General features: G+C 44.7%; 1 protein-coding gene across 2 annotated transcripts in view; it reads right to left on the bottom strand.

Annotated features, from left to right (window-relative positions):
* The window catches only part of Mindy2 (MINDY lysine 48 deubiquitinase 2), a 60,843-nt gene extending 44,733 nt beyond the window's left edge, over positions 1–16,110 (bottom strand). For both annotated transcript variants that reach the window (XM_004673215.2, XR_006639304.1), the window contains exons 1-2: positions 15,199–16,110; positions 599–656 (exon numbers count right to left, since the gene is read on the bottom strand). In XM_004673215.2, coding sequence (XP_004673272.2) covers positions 599–656; positions 15,199–16,008 — 868 coding nt within the window. In that variant the 5' untranslated portion in view covers positions 16,009–16,110. The remainder of the gene's footprint in view (positions 1–598; positions 657–15,198) is intronic.
* Between the last annotated feature and the right edge of the window lie 405 nt (positions 16,111–16,515).

The following is a 16,515-nucleotide window of genomic DNA, read 5'->3' as shown; positions in this document are numbered from 1 at the left end:
GATCTCTCCTCTTGCATGCTCCCTAGCTGTCATACTGGCTTCAACTCAAAGCTTTGCAAAGAAGTTCAGATGGACCCAAGTGTGCTCACTAATGTAAATGTACAAGCGCCTATCTCGGTAGAACAATGGAGACTGGTACCTGGCAAGACGTAAGTTGGCATAGCGTCACTCCCTATGTCATCTCCTCTATGTGTGTTGTAGTAAGTCCAGGACCTCATCTGACTAGGCACACACTCTGCCACTGAGTTTCATCCCCAACTCCATCATCTTTAACCCAAGCCTGCACGAGTATTTAAAAAATGTTCTCTTCATACAATATCAGAGTTCCTATACATCTTCCATGTGGCAATTTACTAAAGTTCATTAGCATTTCGTTTTCTAGATAGTTCCCAGTCTCCTTATATTACAAAATTTTAATACCATTCAGAAGAACACTATAGTATCCAAGAACAGTAACATACTGATACAATATTAAGATTCAAAAGTATAACTTTAAAGTAGATTATATAAGAACACAGAAAGGTAAAAGCTAGATTAAAAAACAGCTTTGAAAGCTTTTATTTTTGAAATAATGCAGAATCATCCATTCAACACTAACCTAAATATTCCATCAGCTGTTCCGCAGTTATAATTTCCATCATTGGAGGAAGTTTCACCTGAAAAAGAAAGTATTATTGCTATAAAATCCATTGTTTTACATTACTGAATTGTCTCTTTGGAGTCAGAAACACAGGTATTTATGCACATATATATGATCTACTATATGTACGTATTTACATTCAGGCTTTTTTTTGGGGGGGGTAGGGTTTCACTCTAGCCCAAGCTGACCTGTAATTCACTATGTAGCTTCAGACTGTTCTTGAACTCACAGCAATCCTCCTACCTTGGTCTCCTGAGTGCTGGGATTAAAGGCATGCACTACCACATAGGCTAAGAAAACACTGTGTATTCTTTGACCACATTACAATGTATTTTGTATATTCTTTATACTACAGAGGGGCTGGAGAAGGCTTAGCAGTTAAGGTGCTTGCCTGCAAAGCCTAAAAACCCAGGTTCAATACCCCAGTATCCATGTAAGCCTGATGCACAAGGTGGTGCATAAACCTGAAATTTGTATGCAGTGGCTAGAGGCCCTAGTATGCCCATTCTCTCTCTCTCAAACAAAGTACAGTGAATAGTGTATTCTTTGGTCATACCATAATGCATTCTGCACAGTCTTTGCAGTGGAAGTATTTAATTTTCCTAGCAGAGACATGACACACAAAGCTTTAAAATATTTACCAACTAGTTCTTCACAGGAAATTTTTATTTTAGGCCATTTTAAGTATTGTTATATAATATTTATTAAGGTGTTTTAACATTTAAAAAAATCTGATCTTCAAGGCTGGAGAGATGGCTTAAAGATTAAGGCATTTGGGGGCTGGAGAGATGGCTTAGCGGTTAAGCACTTGCCCATGAAGCCTAAGGACCCCGGTTCGAGGCTCGATTCCCCAGGACCCACGTTAGCCAGATGCAAAAGGAGGCGCACATGTCTGGAGTTCGTTTGCAGTGGCTGGAGGCCCTGGCATGCCTATTCTCTCTCTATATATATCTGCCTCTTTCTTTCTCTGTCTGTCGCTTCAAAAAAAAAAAAAAAAAAAAAAGATTAAGGCATTTGCCTGCAAAGCCAAAGGACCTCAGTTTGGTTCCCCAGGACCATGTAAGTCAGATGCACAAGGGGGTGCATGCGTCTGGAGTTCATTTGTAGTGGCTGGAGGCCCTGGCATGCCCATTCTCTCCCCCTCAAGTAAATAAATAAATAAAATAAAGTTTAAAAATCTGATCTTGCCGGGTGTGGTGGTGCACACCTTTAATCCCAGCACCTGGGAGACAGAGGTAGGAGGATTGCTGTGAGTTTGAGGTCACCCTGAGACTCCACAGTGAATTCCAGGTCAGCCTGGGCTAGAGACCCAACCTGGAAAAAAAAAAAATCGGATCTTCAGAGCCGCCTTTAATCCCAGCACTCGGGAGGCAGAGGTAGGAGAATCCCTGTGAATTCCAGGTCAGCCTGGACTTGAGTGAGACCCTACCTTGAAAAAAAAATCTGATCTTCAGACTGTCAAGGTTATAGTCTAAAGATGGAACTTTTAATTTCAGACCAATCTGAAGGTCCTATTTACACTTAACCATGTTTTTCCCATGTATATGTATGTGTGATTGTGGACAGCATGTGTGTTGTGTGTGATGCATGCAGTTTGTGTACAGATATGTGCACACAGAGGCCAGAGAACTTTGGGTGCTCTTCTCTATTTCTCATCTGTATACTTCCTTGAGACAGGGTCATTCTCTATTTCTCAACACAGAGTTTCTGTTTTTCAGTGAGTTACAGCAATTGTCCAGCCTCTCTCCCCACCCTCTAAAAATAACAGCATTAATGATAATGCTGATAACAGCACTAGCGTAACTTTATTGCTTTGGTTTGAGACAGGGTCTCACTGTGCAGCCCAGGCTGCCCTCAAATTCACAGTGATATTCCTGCCTCAGCCTCCCAACTTCTGAGATGCCCAGCTCTAACACCTTTTAAGGTTGGGAGACACTTGAGGAGATATAAAATGAAGTCTGTCAGTCTCTGCTATTTACTGAATTACCTTCTAATTGCCATTAACTTCACTTGCTACCTTACTCAATGGCAATTCTGTGAAGCAAGTATCATCATCTCTGTTTTTTGGTTGTTTATTTACTTATTTATTTGAGAGGGACAGACAGAGAGAGAAAGAGAGAGAGAATGAGCGTGCCAGGGTCTCCAGCCATTGCAAACGAACTCTAGACATGAGTGCCCCCTTCTGCATCTGGCTAACGTGGATCCTGGGGAATTGAGCCTTGAACCGGGGTCCCTAGGCTTCACAGGCAAGCGCTTAACCACTAAGCCATCTCTCCAGCCCAAATAAACTAAGGCTTTAAAATGCTAGTCCAAACTAAGTAGACAATGGGTGATGTTGACTTGAGAATACACATAAATCGATTATCCTTTCCATCATTGCAGTACAAACTTAAGAGGGTGCTGGGAAGATGGCTCAGTGGGTAGGTGAGGACCTGAGTTCACATCACCAAGATCTATTTAAAAGATGGGTGCAGCAGTATTTGCCTACAATCCCAGTGCTGGGGAGGAGACGACAAGAGGATCCTTAGAGCTTGCTGGTCAGCTAGCCTAGCTAAATTGAGAGGCTATCTCAAAGAATAAGCGGGGAGAGATTAAAGAAGATAACCAGATATTGACCTCTGGCCTCCACATGCACACATACATATAGACACACATGCAAATATACCACACACTCATACACATGCAAAAAAGAGGGGATAGGGAGAAAAAAAAATGAGCAAAATACTTTGATCCTATGAAATGTGCAGAACACACCTGAGGCCACGTGGGGGCGTGTAGGTCGGTGGCAGAGTAGCACTTGCCTGGCGTACACAAGACCCTAGGCTTGATCCCTAATGCCACAAAAATAAGTAAAGCACCCAAAACAATCCTGGTGTGGTGGCTAATGCATGTCCCTCACAGGCTCGGGTGTATTACAGCTTGGACCTTGGTCTCCAGCCACCTGGCTGGAGGAGGGGGTCACTGGGGGCGGATCCTGGAGTCCAGTGCCACTGGGGTGGATCTGACTTCAGCGCAAAGGTGTAAGAGCGTGGTGAGCTCCGGGGTCCTGCTTGCAGCTACTTGTTCTTGTTGCTTTTTGGTGTTTGCTGGCTGTTTGGTTGTTTCTCTCTGCTTGAATGTACGGAAGTAGATTCTTCCTCCACTGATGGAACTTCCCCTGGATCTGTACGCTTGAAATAAACCCCTTTCTCCCCTAAACTAACTGTCTGGAAGTTTATACCAACAACATGGAGCTGGCTACAACCCCTGGCATAGTGACACTCACCGGAAATCCCAGCACTTGAGAAGTAGATGCAAAAGAATCTGGAAGGCCAATTTTTATTACATTGCAAGTTCAAGGTCAGCTACTCATGAGACCCTGTCTCATAAACCAAACCAAATCAAAACTAAAACCTACCTAAATACTTTAAATAAAAAATTACAGACCTCAGGCTGGAGAGATGGCTTAAGTGTTAAAAGCGTTTGGCTGCAAAGCCAACGGGCCCAGGTTTGACTCCCCAGGATCCACATAAGCCAGGTGCACAACAGAGTGCATGCATCTAGTTTGTTAGCAGTGGCTAGAGGCCCTGGCACACCCTTTATTTATCTCTCTTCTCTCTCTCTCTGCTTGCAAATAAATAGATTAAATTAAATAATAAAAATAATTTAAAAAAACCAGACCTCTGTGATCAATAATATGGAGAATGATGGGGAAATAATAATCAAAGTTGCTTGGCATGGTGGTACACACTTTTAATCCCAACATTCAGGAGGAAGAGGTAGGAGGATCACTGTGAATTTGAGGCAACCTGGGACCAAAGAGTGAGTTCCAGGTCAGTTTGGCCTAGAGTGAGATGCTGCCTCATAAACAAACAAACAAAACAAAACAAAATAATCAGGACTGAAGAAATGGCTTAGTGGTTAAGGTGCTTGACTGCAAAACCTAAGGACTCAGGTTTGACTCCCCAGAAGCCATGTAAGCCAGATGCATGTGGTGGTGCATGCATCTAGTTTGTTTGTACTGGCTAGAGGCCCTTGGCTCATTCATTCTCTCTCTAATAAATAAATAAATAAATTTAAAAGAAAGAATAATCAAAGTTGACTAAAAACTAAGTTGAGGGCTGGGGGGATGGCTCAGGAGATAAAGATACTTGCTTGCAAAGCCTACCAGCCTGGGTTCAATTTCCCAGCAACATATATATCCAAAGCTTGAGGTCCCTATTCTAACTATTTTTTAGTCTGGCAATTGGTTTGCTGCAGCAAGAGACTGTCTCAAAGAAGGTGGCACACAGACATCTCAACATTGTCCTATGACCTCCATATGTGACCCCCAATATACATTTTTAAAAATTTAAATTGACTTTCAAGCCAGGTGCAGTTGTGCAGGTATGTAATTCCAGCATGCAAGAGGTCTGAGATTTCAAGGACATCTTAGGCTACACAGCAATACCTTATCTCATCCACAAAGAATACGCATTCTTATTCAAAGTCCTGGATTGTTGGTCCCACTTACACTTACATGTAAAATATCCTGCATCAGGAGGCCAGGTGTGCTATCTCACACCTGTAATCCCAGTACTTGGGAGGTTGAGGCAGGTGGACAACCATAAACTCAAGGCCAGCCTGATCTATCAGTGAGTTTGGAACACCCTGGGCTACAGAGTAAGACCTGGTCTCAAAAAAACAAAACGAACAACAACAAAACACCAACCATTCATCTGGACCAAAAGGTTGGAAGAAGAAAAGAGAGAATTTTTTTTTTTTTTTTTAACTGAAGGCATACTCCTGAAAGAGACAGAGACTCTGAATACATGTGACAGGGAGGGCAACCTCCCCCACAAGGTCATACTTCCATCAGCATCAGAGGTACAACATCACTTCTAGTTCATGTGAAAGAAAGCCTCCGAATGTTCCTAAGTCTCATATGTAAACAAGGCCCGCCACCATGTAAAGTGTTCAATCTTACAAGATCTATATTTGACACAGAGTGGACAGAGGATAGGATGGAACCTTTGGCTTACCATCTGTTTTTCCTTTTTTTAAAGTAATAAGCACACTTGGAAAACCTCAAAAGAGTTTTGTGCATACTACAGAAAAAGAGAACATGGGAAATGTGTGTGACTGCAATGTTCTACAGGCGAAGAAGAAAAACACAAAGCCTATCAGAAGCAAGACAAAGTACTGGTGAAAACGACATGATAGGCTGGGGAGATGGCTTAGTAGTTAAGGCACTTGCCTGCAAAGCCGAAGGACCCAGGTTTGACTCCCCAGTACCCACGTAAAGCCAGATACACAAGGTGGCACATGCATCTGGACTCAGGTTCAACTCCCCAGAACCCATGTAAGCCAGATGCACAAGCTGACACATGCACCCAGGTGGTGCAGGTGTACAAGTGGCTCACACATCTGGAGTTCTTTGCAGTGGCTAAGGCCCTGGCACACCAATTCTCTCATTAAAAAAAAACACATACAAGGAGGAAAAATCCACAAAAACTGATCACTGAGAAGGTGGAGTCTCACTCCATTGCATAGTAATAATGAAATAGAAAACGTTAAGACTTCCGGGTAAGATGGCTGCTTAGGAGTCACACCAATCCAGCCTAGGGAGGAAATTAAGTAAAACCATAGCAAATACACTCTTCATCCAAAATGTGAAGGTGTGTATACACACACACACACACACACACACACACACACAGGTTTTTGTTTGTTTTTTGTTTTTCTTTTTGTTTTTCAAGGTAGGATTTCACTCTAGCCCAGGCTAACCTGAAATTCACTATGTAGTCTCAGGATGGCCTCGAACACATGGTGATACTCCTACCTCTGCCTCCCGAGTGCTGGGATTAAAGGTGTGTGCCACCACACCCGGATGTATAGGTTTTTATTAGCCAGAGCAGAGAAGCAGGAGAAATTAAGAAAGGAGAAAACTGGCCAGAATCCCACCAAGGCGCTTGTGCACGCAGATCTGATCCGCACAGATCCAGATCCGCTTTCCCGCTCAGCACTCGGCTGCAGGAGTAGAGACCCAACAAGATGATTTTCCAACCTCATCAGCTTCCTTGAAAAGTCAAGAAACGTGAAGGGGAGATAACAGAACCTGCCCGAGGAGCTGCTGGAGGGGACACAGGTGGGAGCAGCTGAGCAGTTCCAGTGCAACTCCAGGCTTCCCGCACTCTCCCCTCCCCCAACCAACAGCACCGTGACTCTCTGGAGAACACATTCAGCCCCCAGCAGCAGGTCATCCAGCACAGCTATCAGAACACCAGATTCGCAGCACAACACAGAGGGATCGAGGTGGGTACTCAGCATTGGTGAGATCTGAAGCCACTCCAAAATGTAACAAGGCTGACTGACAAAACATCAGGTACTCAGACCTGCACTGGAAGTGCTAATGTCTCTTTCCATGTCAGGGCAGGTTGTGGGTCAGTATTTGTGGCTGGCTTTACCATTCTCAATTAAGCTGTATTTGGGGGTTAACTATTGTTGCCTTTGATGTTTTGAGATTCATAGGGCCTTTGTCTTTTTCTTCTGTCATTATTGGGGGCAGGGTCTGACTCAGACCAAGGCTGACCTGGAAACCATTCCAAAACAGAAATCTCAACCTCCCACTTGACAAGATTAAAGTTGTAGAAGGAATTCTACCAAACTCCTTCGACAAAGACAGCCTCACCTTGATACCAAAACCAGACAAAGACAAAACAAAAACAGAAAATTACAGACCAATCTCCCTCATGAACATAGATGCAAAAATTCTCAAAAAGCTAGGTGTGGTGGCACAAAGCTTTAATCCCAGCACCTCACTCAGGTGGGCTAGAGTGAGACCCTACCTCAAAAAGCAAAAACAAACAAATAAACAAATTATTAACAAAATACTGGCAAACAGAATACAAGAACATACAAGGAAGAGCCGGGTATGGTGGCACACGCCTTTAAACACAGCACTCAGGTGGCAGAGGTTGGAGGATCGCTGTGAGTTCAAGGCCACTCTGAGACTACATAGTGAAATCCGGGCCAGCCTGAGCTAGAGTGAGACCCTAACTCAAACAAAACAAAACATATATATATACATACATATATACATATATATATATATATATGTATATATGTATATATATATAATCTTTTGAATAATCTTTCATATATATTTGAAAGATTATTCACCCCAAGTAGACTTTATCCCAGAGATGCAGGGATGGTTCAACATATACTAAAGAGACTGAAGGACAAAAATCACATGATCATCTCAATAGATGCAGAAAAGGCATTTGACAAAATCCAACATCCCTTCATGGTAAAAGTCCTACAGAAACTGGGAACAGAAGGAACATATCTCAACATAATAAAAGCTATTAATGACAAACCTACAGCCAACATAATACTAAATGGGGAAAAACTTGAAACTTTTCCACTAAATTCAGGAACAAAACAAAGGTGTTCACTGTCCCCACTTTTATTTAATATATTCAGGAAGTCTTAGCTATAACAATAAGGCAAGAGAAAGCCAGGCGTGGTGGCACATGCCTTTAATTCCAGCCCTCGGGAGGCAGAGATAGGAGATAGGAGGATCAGGAGGATCGCTGAGAGTTCAAGACCACCCTGAGACTACAGAGTGAGTTCTAGGTCAGCCTGAGCTAGAGTAAGACTGTACCTCGGGAAAAAAAAAAAAAAAAAAAAAAAGGTCAATCTTACCAAAGCAATCTACACATTTAATGCAATCTCCATTAAAATTTCAATGGCATTCTTCACAGAAATAGAAAAAAAGATCCTAAAATCCATTTGGAAGCACAAAAAACCTCAAATAGCCAAAACAATTTTGAGCAACAAAAATAAAGCTGGTGGTATCACCATACCTGATTTTAAGCTATATTACAAAGGTATAATACCAAAAACAGCACAGTACTGGCACAAAGACAGACATGTAGATCAATGGAACAGAATAGAGGACCCAGATGTTAATCCAGGAAGCTACAACCATCTGATTTTTGACAAAAATGCCAAAAATATTCATTGGAGAAAAGATAGCCTCTTCAATAAGTGGTGCTGGGAGAATTGGGTATCTATATATAGAAGGATAAAACTGGATCTTGTCTTTCTCCATGCACAAGAATCAAGTCCAAATGGATCAGGGACCTTAACATCAGACCTGGAACTCTGAAACCGCTAGAGGAAAAGGTAGGAGAAACCCTTCAACATTTTGGCATAGGCAACGACTTTCTGAATATAACCCCAATTGCTCAGGAAATAAAACCACTAATCAACCACTGGGATCTCATGAAATTACAAAGCTTTTGTACAGCAAAGGACACTGTGAATAGAGCAAAGAGAAAACCTGAAGAATGGGAGAAAATCTTTGCCAGTATATATCTGACAGAGGATTAATATCCAGAATATACACAGAACTCAATAAACAAAACATTAGGGCTGGAGAGATGGCTTAGTGGTTAAGGCATTTGCCTGCAAAGCAAAAGGATCTCAGTTCAATTCCCCAGGACCCATGTAAGCCAGATGCACAAGATGGCGCATGCGTCTGGAGTTCGTTTGCAGGGGCTGGAGTCCCTGACATGCCCATTCTTTCTCTCTCCCTCTTTATCTCTTGCCTCTCAAATAAATAAATAAAACTTATAAAACAAAACAATAACAAAAAAATTAAAAAACGGACTATGGAACTAAATAGAGAGTTATCAAAGGAAGAAATACAGATAGCATATAAACATCTAAAAAACTGTTCTACATCTTTAGCCATCAGGGAAATACAAATTAAGACTACTTTGAAATTCCACCACATTCCTGTCCAGAACAGCTATCATCAAGAAAACAAATGACAGGGCTGGAGAGATGGCCTATCAGTTAAGCGTTTGCCTGTGAAGCCTAATGACCCCAGTTCAAGGTTCAATTCCCCAGGACCCACATTAGCCAGATGCACAAGGGGGCGCACGTGTCTGGAGTTGGAGGCCCTGGCGCACCCATTCTCTCTCTCTTTCTCTATCAGCCTCTTTCTCTCTGTCTGTTGCTCTCAAATAAAGAAATAAAAATAAACAACAAGAAAGAAAACAAATGACAATAAATGTTGGTGATGATGTGGAAAAAGGGGACTGTTGGTAAGACTGTCTAATGAATGGTACAGCCATTGTGGAAATCAGTGTGGAGGTCCTTGAGACAGTTAAAAATACATTTACCATATGATCCAGCTATAGCACTCCTAGGCATAAATCCTAATGACTTTTCTCACTGCCTTAGAGTTATTTGCACAACCATGCTTACTTATTGCCTCTCTATTCACAATAGCTAGGAAATGGAACCAGCCTAGATGTCCCTCAATGAGTGGATAATAAAGATGTGGTACATTTACACAATGGAGTTCTATTCAGCAGTAAGGAAAAATGAAATTATGAAATTTGCAGGGAAATGGATAGATCTGGAAAGGATTATACTAAGTGAGGTAACCCAGGCCAGAAAGCCAAATATCACATGTTCCTCTCATATGTGGATCCTAGCTACAAATATTTAGACTTGTGTGTGAGCTGGAACCAAAAATTGGTAGCAGAGGCCAGTAAGCTAGACAAAGACTATAAGGGAGGAAGGAGAGGGAAGAACTTAAAGGCTTAAAGGGATGGTATTATATACATACATACATATATATATATTATATATACATATTATATATGTGTATGTGTGTGTGTACATATATATGAATGAAAAATGTAAGTAGAAGAACAGATTACAGGGAGTGGAATGGCCTAAGTGAGGCCAGAGGAAGAGACTGAGTAAGAGAAGGGTGGGGGGAGGGTCAAACAAAATTCAAGATATTCTGAATAAAACAGATGGAAGTGTACTTTTTGGATAATGGCACATCCAGAAGCCATTAGGTTGTTACTAGAAAATTTTCAGTGCCAGGGATGGGATACCTTCCAGTGAGTTGTTGGCCAGGGAGGTTCCTGGTACCTCTAAAACATTAAAGGCTATTGCCAAGGCCCTAGGTTTCCCACGAGTAACAGACGGTAAGACCCTATTGCTAAAGACTTCACATGCCTGGCAGCAAGGTCACTAAGAAATCAAGCTGGTGCTGAGCTGGAAACCTTCTCCCTATAGACCAGACTACTGAAAGCTGGAAAAAGCTGTACTGCATGCAGCCCTATGGGAGACAAAAGTCATCAGTGGTAAAAACAGTGAACACTAGAAGCCTCAAGTTTGGCCAGAAAGGCCAAATGAATGAATGGATGCAAAAGTGACATGTCTGCTCTAGGGGAAACCAACTGCTCTCTAATTGAACTGGAGGCCCGCTCTATGGGAGGAACTACATGTCTGGTACTGAAAACCTAATCAAAAGCATATGGCAGGGAGGTCATGAGCCTTAGGGGTATAAAACCCGCTCTTGTCTGACTAAATGAATATATTATTCTCACCAAACTGCCCTGAAAGCACTATACTTAATGTTCATATTCACATGTTAATGCTACTATCACTTTTTAAAAAAGAATTTATTTATTTGACAGAGAAAGAGGGAGAGTGAGTGAGAGAATGGGTGCACCAAGGCCTCCAGCCACTGCAAACAAACTCCAGATATGTGTGCCCCCTTGTGCATCTGGCTAATGCGGGTCCTAGGGAATTGAACCAAGGTCGTTTGGCTTTGCATGCAAATGCCTTAACTGCTAAGCCATCTCTCCAGCCCACTACTCTCTCTTTTGGTTAGAAAAGATTCTCTTTTCAGATGGTGGTGATTACTGGGATGACCCAAAAGGCAAAATAGTGCTGAGAAGAAGTGACAGAGTGTCCAGACAGAAATTAGCCTCGATATCCATGACCTTGCAGTACCTAGCAATACCTTCACATAATAGGAGAAAAAGAAGGTATTGAAATAAAGAAACAATACCGGAGAGAGGGAGGGATATGATAGAGGGAGGTTGTAAAAGGGAAAGTGGGGGAGAGGAGGGAATTATGGTTTATTGTCTGTACGTATACAAGTTGTCAATAAAATTTTCTTTGTTTGTTTTTTTGTTTTTCGAGGTATGGTCTTGCTCTAACCCAGGCCGACCTGGAATTCACTATGTAGTCTCAGGGTGGCCTCAAACACAGTGATCCTCCTACCTTTGCCTCCTGAGTGCTGGGATTAAAGGTGTGTGCCACCACACCATAAATTTTTATTTTTATTTTTATTTATTTGAGAGCAACAGAGACAGAGAAGGAGGCAGAGAGAGAGAGAGAGAATAGGTGCGCCAGGGCCTCTAGCCACTACAAGTGAACTCCAAGTACCACCTTGTGCATCTGGTTTAGGTGGGTCCTGGGGAATTAAGCAATTAAGCCTCAGACCAGGGTCCTTAAGACTTCACAGCAAGCACTTAAATGCTAAGCCATCTCTCCAGCCCCATAATTTTTTTTTTTTCTTAAAAACAAAGTACGTGTCCATTGAGGGCTGGAGAGATGGCTTAGCTGTTAAGGCACTTGCCTGAGAAGCATAAGGACCCAAGTTCAATTTCCCAGTACCCACGTAAGCCAAATGCACAAGGGGTACATGCGTCTGGAGTTCATTTGCAGTGGCTAGAGGCCCTGGTGCACCTATTCTCTCTATTTGCTTCTTTCCCTCTCTCTCAAATAATTAAAAAGAAAAGAAAAGAAGAAAGAAAATGTCCATTGAACTTGAATTTTTGCTAATGGTCTCAACTTTTTCTTTCTAATATATATAGTTGCTATCTGCCCCTTACTGCATAGCACCCAGGCCTGCCCCCTCACTGCACAGCAGCTATGCCCACCTCCTCATTGCTTAATTCCTGTCTCCTCATCGCACAGTGCCTAGGCCCTCCTCACCACACAGCTCCTATTCCTGCCTCTTCGCTGCATGAGTACACGAGGGTTCACGTGTGCTGAAGTCACCTTTGTGCTTCTAGTACCTTACACAGAGAGGGAACCCAAACATGCCATCATGGTCTTGAATCTGTCTTTCAGTTAGTTTACGCTCCCTATCCTCAGAGTAATCCAGGCCACAGTATTTGTTCCTTCTTCTGAAGTTCTGCAGCATTACGTGGAAACTGAGAAAAGAGAAAAATCTAAAGAAACTGTGATGGTTCATATTGTCAACTTGACAGGATCTAGCACCACTTAGGAGACAAATCTGTGGGCATGCCTGTGAGGAAGTTTTAAGACTGAGCTAAAACTGAGGTGGGAAGACCCACCCTAACTGTGGGAGGCACCATCCCATCTCATGAGCTAGGCAGATCCCAGACGGGAAAGGAGAAAGTAAGCTGAGAGCCAGCAGTCATCTGTTTCTGACTGCAGATACAATGTTCCTAGCTGCCTCATGCTCTTACTGCCATGACCTCTTCAACCTAATGGACTGACCCTTGAGCTATGAGCCTACATAAGCCCTTCCTTCCGTAAACTGCCTTTACCAAGTATTTTGTCACAGCAACAAGAAAAGTAAGAAACTGATATCTATCAGCAAACTGACTGAAAGACAGACTCAAGACCATGATGACATGTTTGGGTTCCTTCTCTGTGTAAGCTATCAATGAGACCCTGACCAGCAGAACCGTCTAACTCCCTAGCTGGGTTTCCATCAAGTCTTGAGCTTTCCAATTGTATTTTATATTATTCTTCAGTGTGAACTTACCGTTCCCATCTCCTTCTCTTTCTTACACTATCCGTTCTATTTTCATTCTTTTTGTTTATGTTTTCTCTCCCCTAGGAATTACATTTCCTTGTAATTCTAAATTCTTTTCCTTAAAAGCATGGTTCAAGACCCACAAATTCCATAAAACTCTCTGAAACCATGCCAGAGCAGAGGGAGATTTCTAGTTTCTAGATATATGCTGTGTTTCTACTTGTGTCCTTCTTCAGTAGACTTAAGTTATATCCATCCGGGCAGCAAGGCCCTGTATCCTGACAGCTCCTCAGGAGCAGCACTGACTTCATGCACAGCCCTTTATGCACCAGACAATGGCACTGTTTCTCATCTCACTTCTGTATCTGCCCTTGCTAGCACTAGGAAGACAGACATGTACTAAATACTGCTCCCTTTACTCAATTTTCTTCCTAATTGGTTAGGCTAACTCATGCTGTTTTTTCTGCTAGATAGCATTTTGACTATAGATATAACTGTTAATTTGAAAATAAAATAGGTGCTATGGGATGCACCTTCACAGCACCTTGAAGCTGCAAGCTTAAATATGATGTTCATTTACAAATAACTCATTCTGGCTCCTTGATACACTTTTTGTGTTCCATTATTACTTGTAAAAATTACAAAGCTTTGCTGGGCATGGTAGCACATGTCTTTAATCCCAGCACTCAGGAGGCAGAAGTAGGAGGATTGCTGAGTTCAAGGCCACTGTGAGACTACACAGTGAATTCCAAGTCAGCCCTGGCCAGAGCGAGACCCTAACCTCAAAAAACAAAAACAAACAAGCGGGGCATGGTGGTGCATGCCTTTAATCCCAGCACTCAGGAGGCAGAGGTAGGTGGATCACTGTGAGTTCGAGGCCACCCTGAGATTACATAGTGAATTCCAGGTCAGCCTGAGCTAGAGACCCTACCTCAAAAAACCAAAGGAAAAAAACTGCAAAGGTTTTAAATAAAAGTCAAAAAAACAAAACAAGTAAAAAAAAAAAAAATCAAGCATAGGGCTGGAGAGGTGGCTTAGCGGTTAAGGCATTTGCCTGCAAAGCCAAAGGATCCCAATTCAATTCTCCAGGACCCACGTAAGCCAGATGCACAAGGTAGTGCATGCGTCTGGAGTTCGTTTGCAGTGGCTGGAGGCCCTGGTGCACCCATTCTCTCTTTCTCTTTCTGTCTATTTCTCTCTTTCTTTCAAATAAATAAACAATAAATAGATAATTTTTAAAAATCACGCATAAAATGAATGACCTTTGAAAAACAAGAAATTATGATAATTGGTCTCAGACCAATGCTTTCCCTTAAATGGAATTTGTCTGAACGGTCATATCTCCCCTATCACAGTCCCCTTCCATATCCACACCCAAATGGAGCAGGCATTCCTTGGAAAACAAGAGTAGATAAAAACCATCAAAACTTACTCCATGATATTATGGATTGATAGTAACTTTTGAAGATCACCTTTCCCAATGTTTCACTGTTTTCCGTAGGTGATAAAGTCAGTAATAAGGAATAGCATAGGAAAATATAGCTAAAAATAATCCTAAAGTGTAGGATGCTGCAGGCTAGGTCCCACTTTTTTATAAACACAGTATACCTGCCTCAACATTCAGTTGAATGTTGACCTTTTAATGCAAAAAAGACCCAGGTTAGGGGTTGTTTTTTTCCTAAGATAATACGCGTACATATATACAGGTATAGTTTTTCAACAAGGGGGTCCGGGAATTAATTTCATGTAAGCAGCAAAGGTGACTGCCGTGTGTGGTGGCCCAAGCATGTAAGACTAGCATTTAAGAGGTGAAGCAGGAAGATTGAGAGTTCGAGGTCAACCTGGGCTACATAGACCCTGTCTCAATAAAATAAAATGAGAAAAACGGGACTGCTGAAGGAAGAGAAGAGGAAGGAAGCCATCCACTGCCAAGCAGCAGCTTCCTCACTCCGCGGCGCCCCTCCCCACAAGCTGCAGAATGTACCTTCCAGGCCAGAAGCAAAACATTAAGGATGGCCAGCAAAGGGCAGGGTCCGTTCTCATTCTGGGTGATAATGGGCGTGTTCTCTTCCTTCCACTGGATCCACTTGATGTGATACACAGATTGTCCCGGGAAGCGCTCCTTGGAGGCCGCCAACACCTGAGCAGCGTCCTCCTCCTCCTCCTGGCACAGGGGAGCCGCGCCGGGCACCGCCGCCGCGCCCTCCTCCTCCTCCTCCTCCTCCTCCTCCTCCTCCTCGAGGACCCGGTTCTCCGCTCCCTCTTCACTATTGAACTCGGAGCTACTGGGGAAAGAATGCAGGTTGGAGAAGGACTCCAGCGAGTCCAGGCTGGGCGACTCCGCGGGAGGACTCGGGTCGCTGCCGCCGCCGCCGCCGCCGCCGAGGCCGCGGGCGCTGCGGGGCTCCTCGGTGATTGACAGCTGCGCCCCGCAGGTGCCGGCGCCCCCGGGCCGACCCAGCCCCTGGCCCGCCGCGGCCTCGGGCGCCTCCGCCGAGCCGGTCACCTTGTGCTGCCCTCTCCCAGGCGCCGGGGCGGCGTCCTCCTTCAAGTCCCAGCCCGGGACCCGGGCAGGCTCGGCCGGACCAGCCGAGTCCGGGAGACTCCTCCCGGCCGCCGCCGCCGCCGCCCCCTGCCCCTGGCCGCCGCCGCTCTCCGCAGCCCAGACTCCGGCACCATCTCTCGCCTCCAGCCCCGCGTCCTGTCGTCCTTCCGGCACAGAACCCGTCTCGGGTGAGGAGCCCGCCACCAACCCGTGTTCCAGCGGCTGCAGGCTGTCCGGGCTGCTCTCCATACCCGGGCCGCCCGCCCCTCGTCCTATAGACACCGCGACCGGCTCTCCTCAGCCAGCGCCTCCGACGCCATGACAGCGCCACTGGCAGCTCCCAGCGCCCTGGCGCGGCCTCGGCCACGCACGTCACCGCGGAAGGCCCCGGGAGCGTGCGCGCGCGTGCACCCGCCCCGCTGGGGGCGTGCCTCTGCGTGACTGCGCGGGGGGGGCGGGGCGTAGCGAGCGGCTCGGCGCACTCCCCGAGGCCACGCCCCTGCTCCCCCCCCCTCGCGCGCGCGCGCATGCCCGCCCGAGCTCGCGCTCCGCAGGCCGGGCGTGGCCAGGGGCGTGTCCGCGAGGGGCGTGGTCAAGCGCGCGCCCCCGCAGCCGCAGTTCCAGTAGGAAAACATCCTCCACTTACGCTGGGGCCGGAAGTTGAACTCCGGGGCACTCCTGCCGCGCGCGGCTACTTTAAAGGCGTGTCACCCAGAAAGGCCGGATGCTGTGGTTATTGTGGGCCCGCTTTGGAGG

Source organism: Jaculus jaculus, chromosome 10, assembly GCF_020740685.1.
Source record: "Jaculus jaculus isolate mJacJac1 chromosome 10, mJacJac1.mat.Y.cur, whole genome shotgun sequence".
In the NCBI taxonomy this organism is placed as follows: Eukaryota; Metazoa; Chordata; class Mammalia; order Rodentia; family Dipodidae; genus Jaculus; species Jaculus jaculus.
Note: the sequence above shows the minus strand (reverse complement) of the source record. Positions and strands in the feature narration are given on the sequence as shown.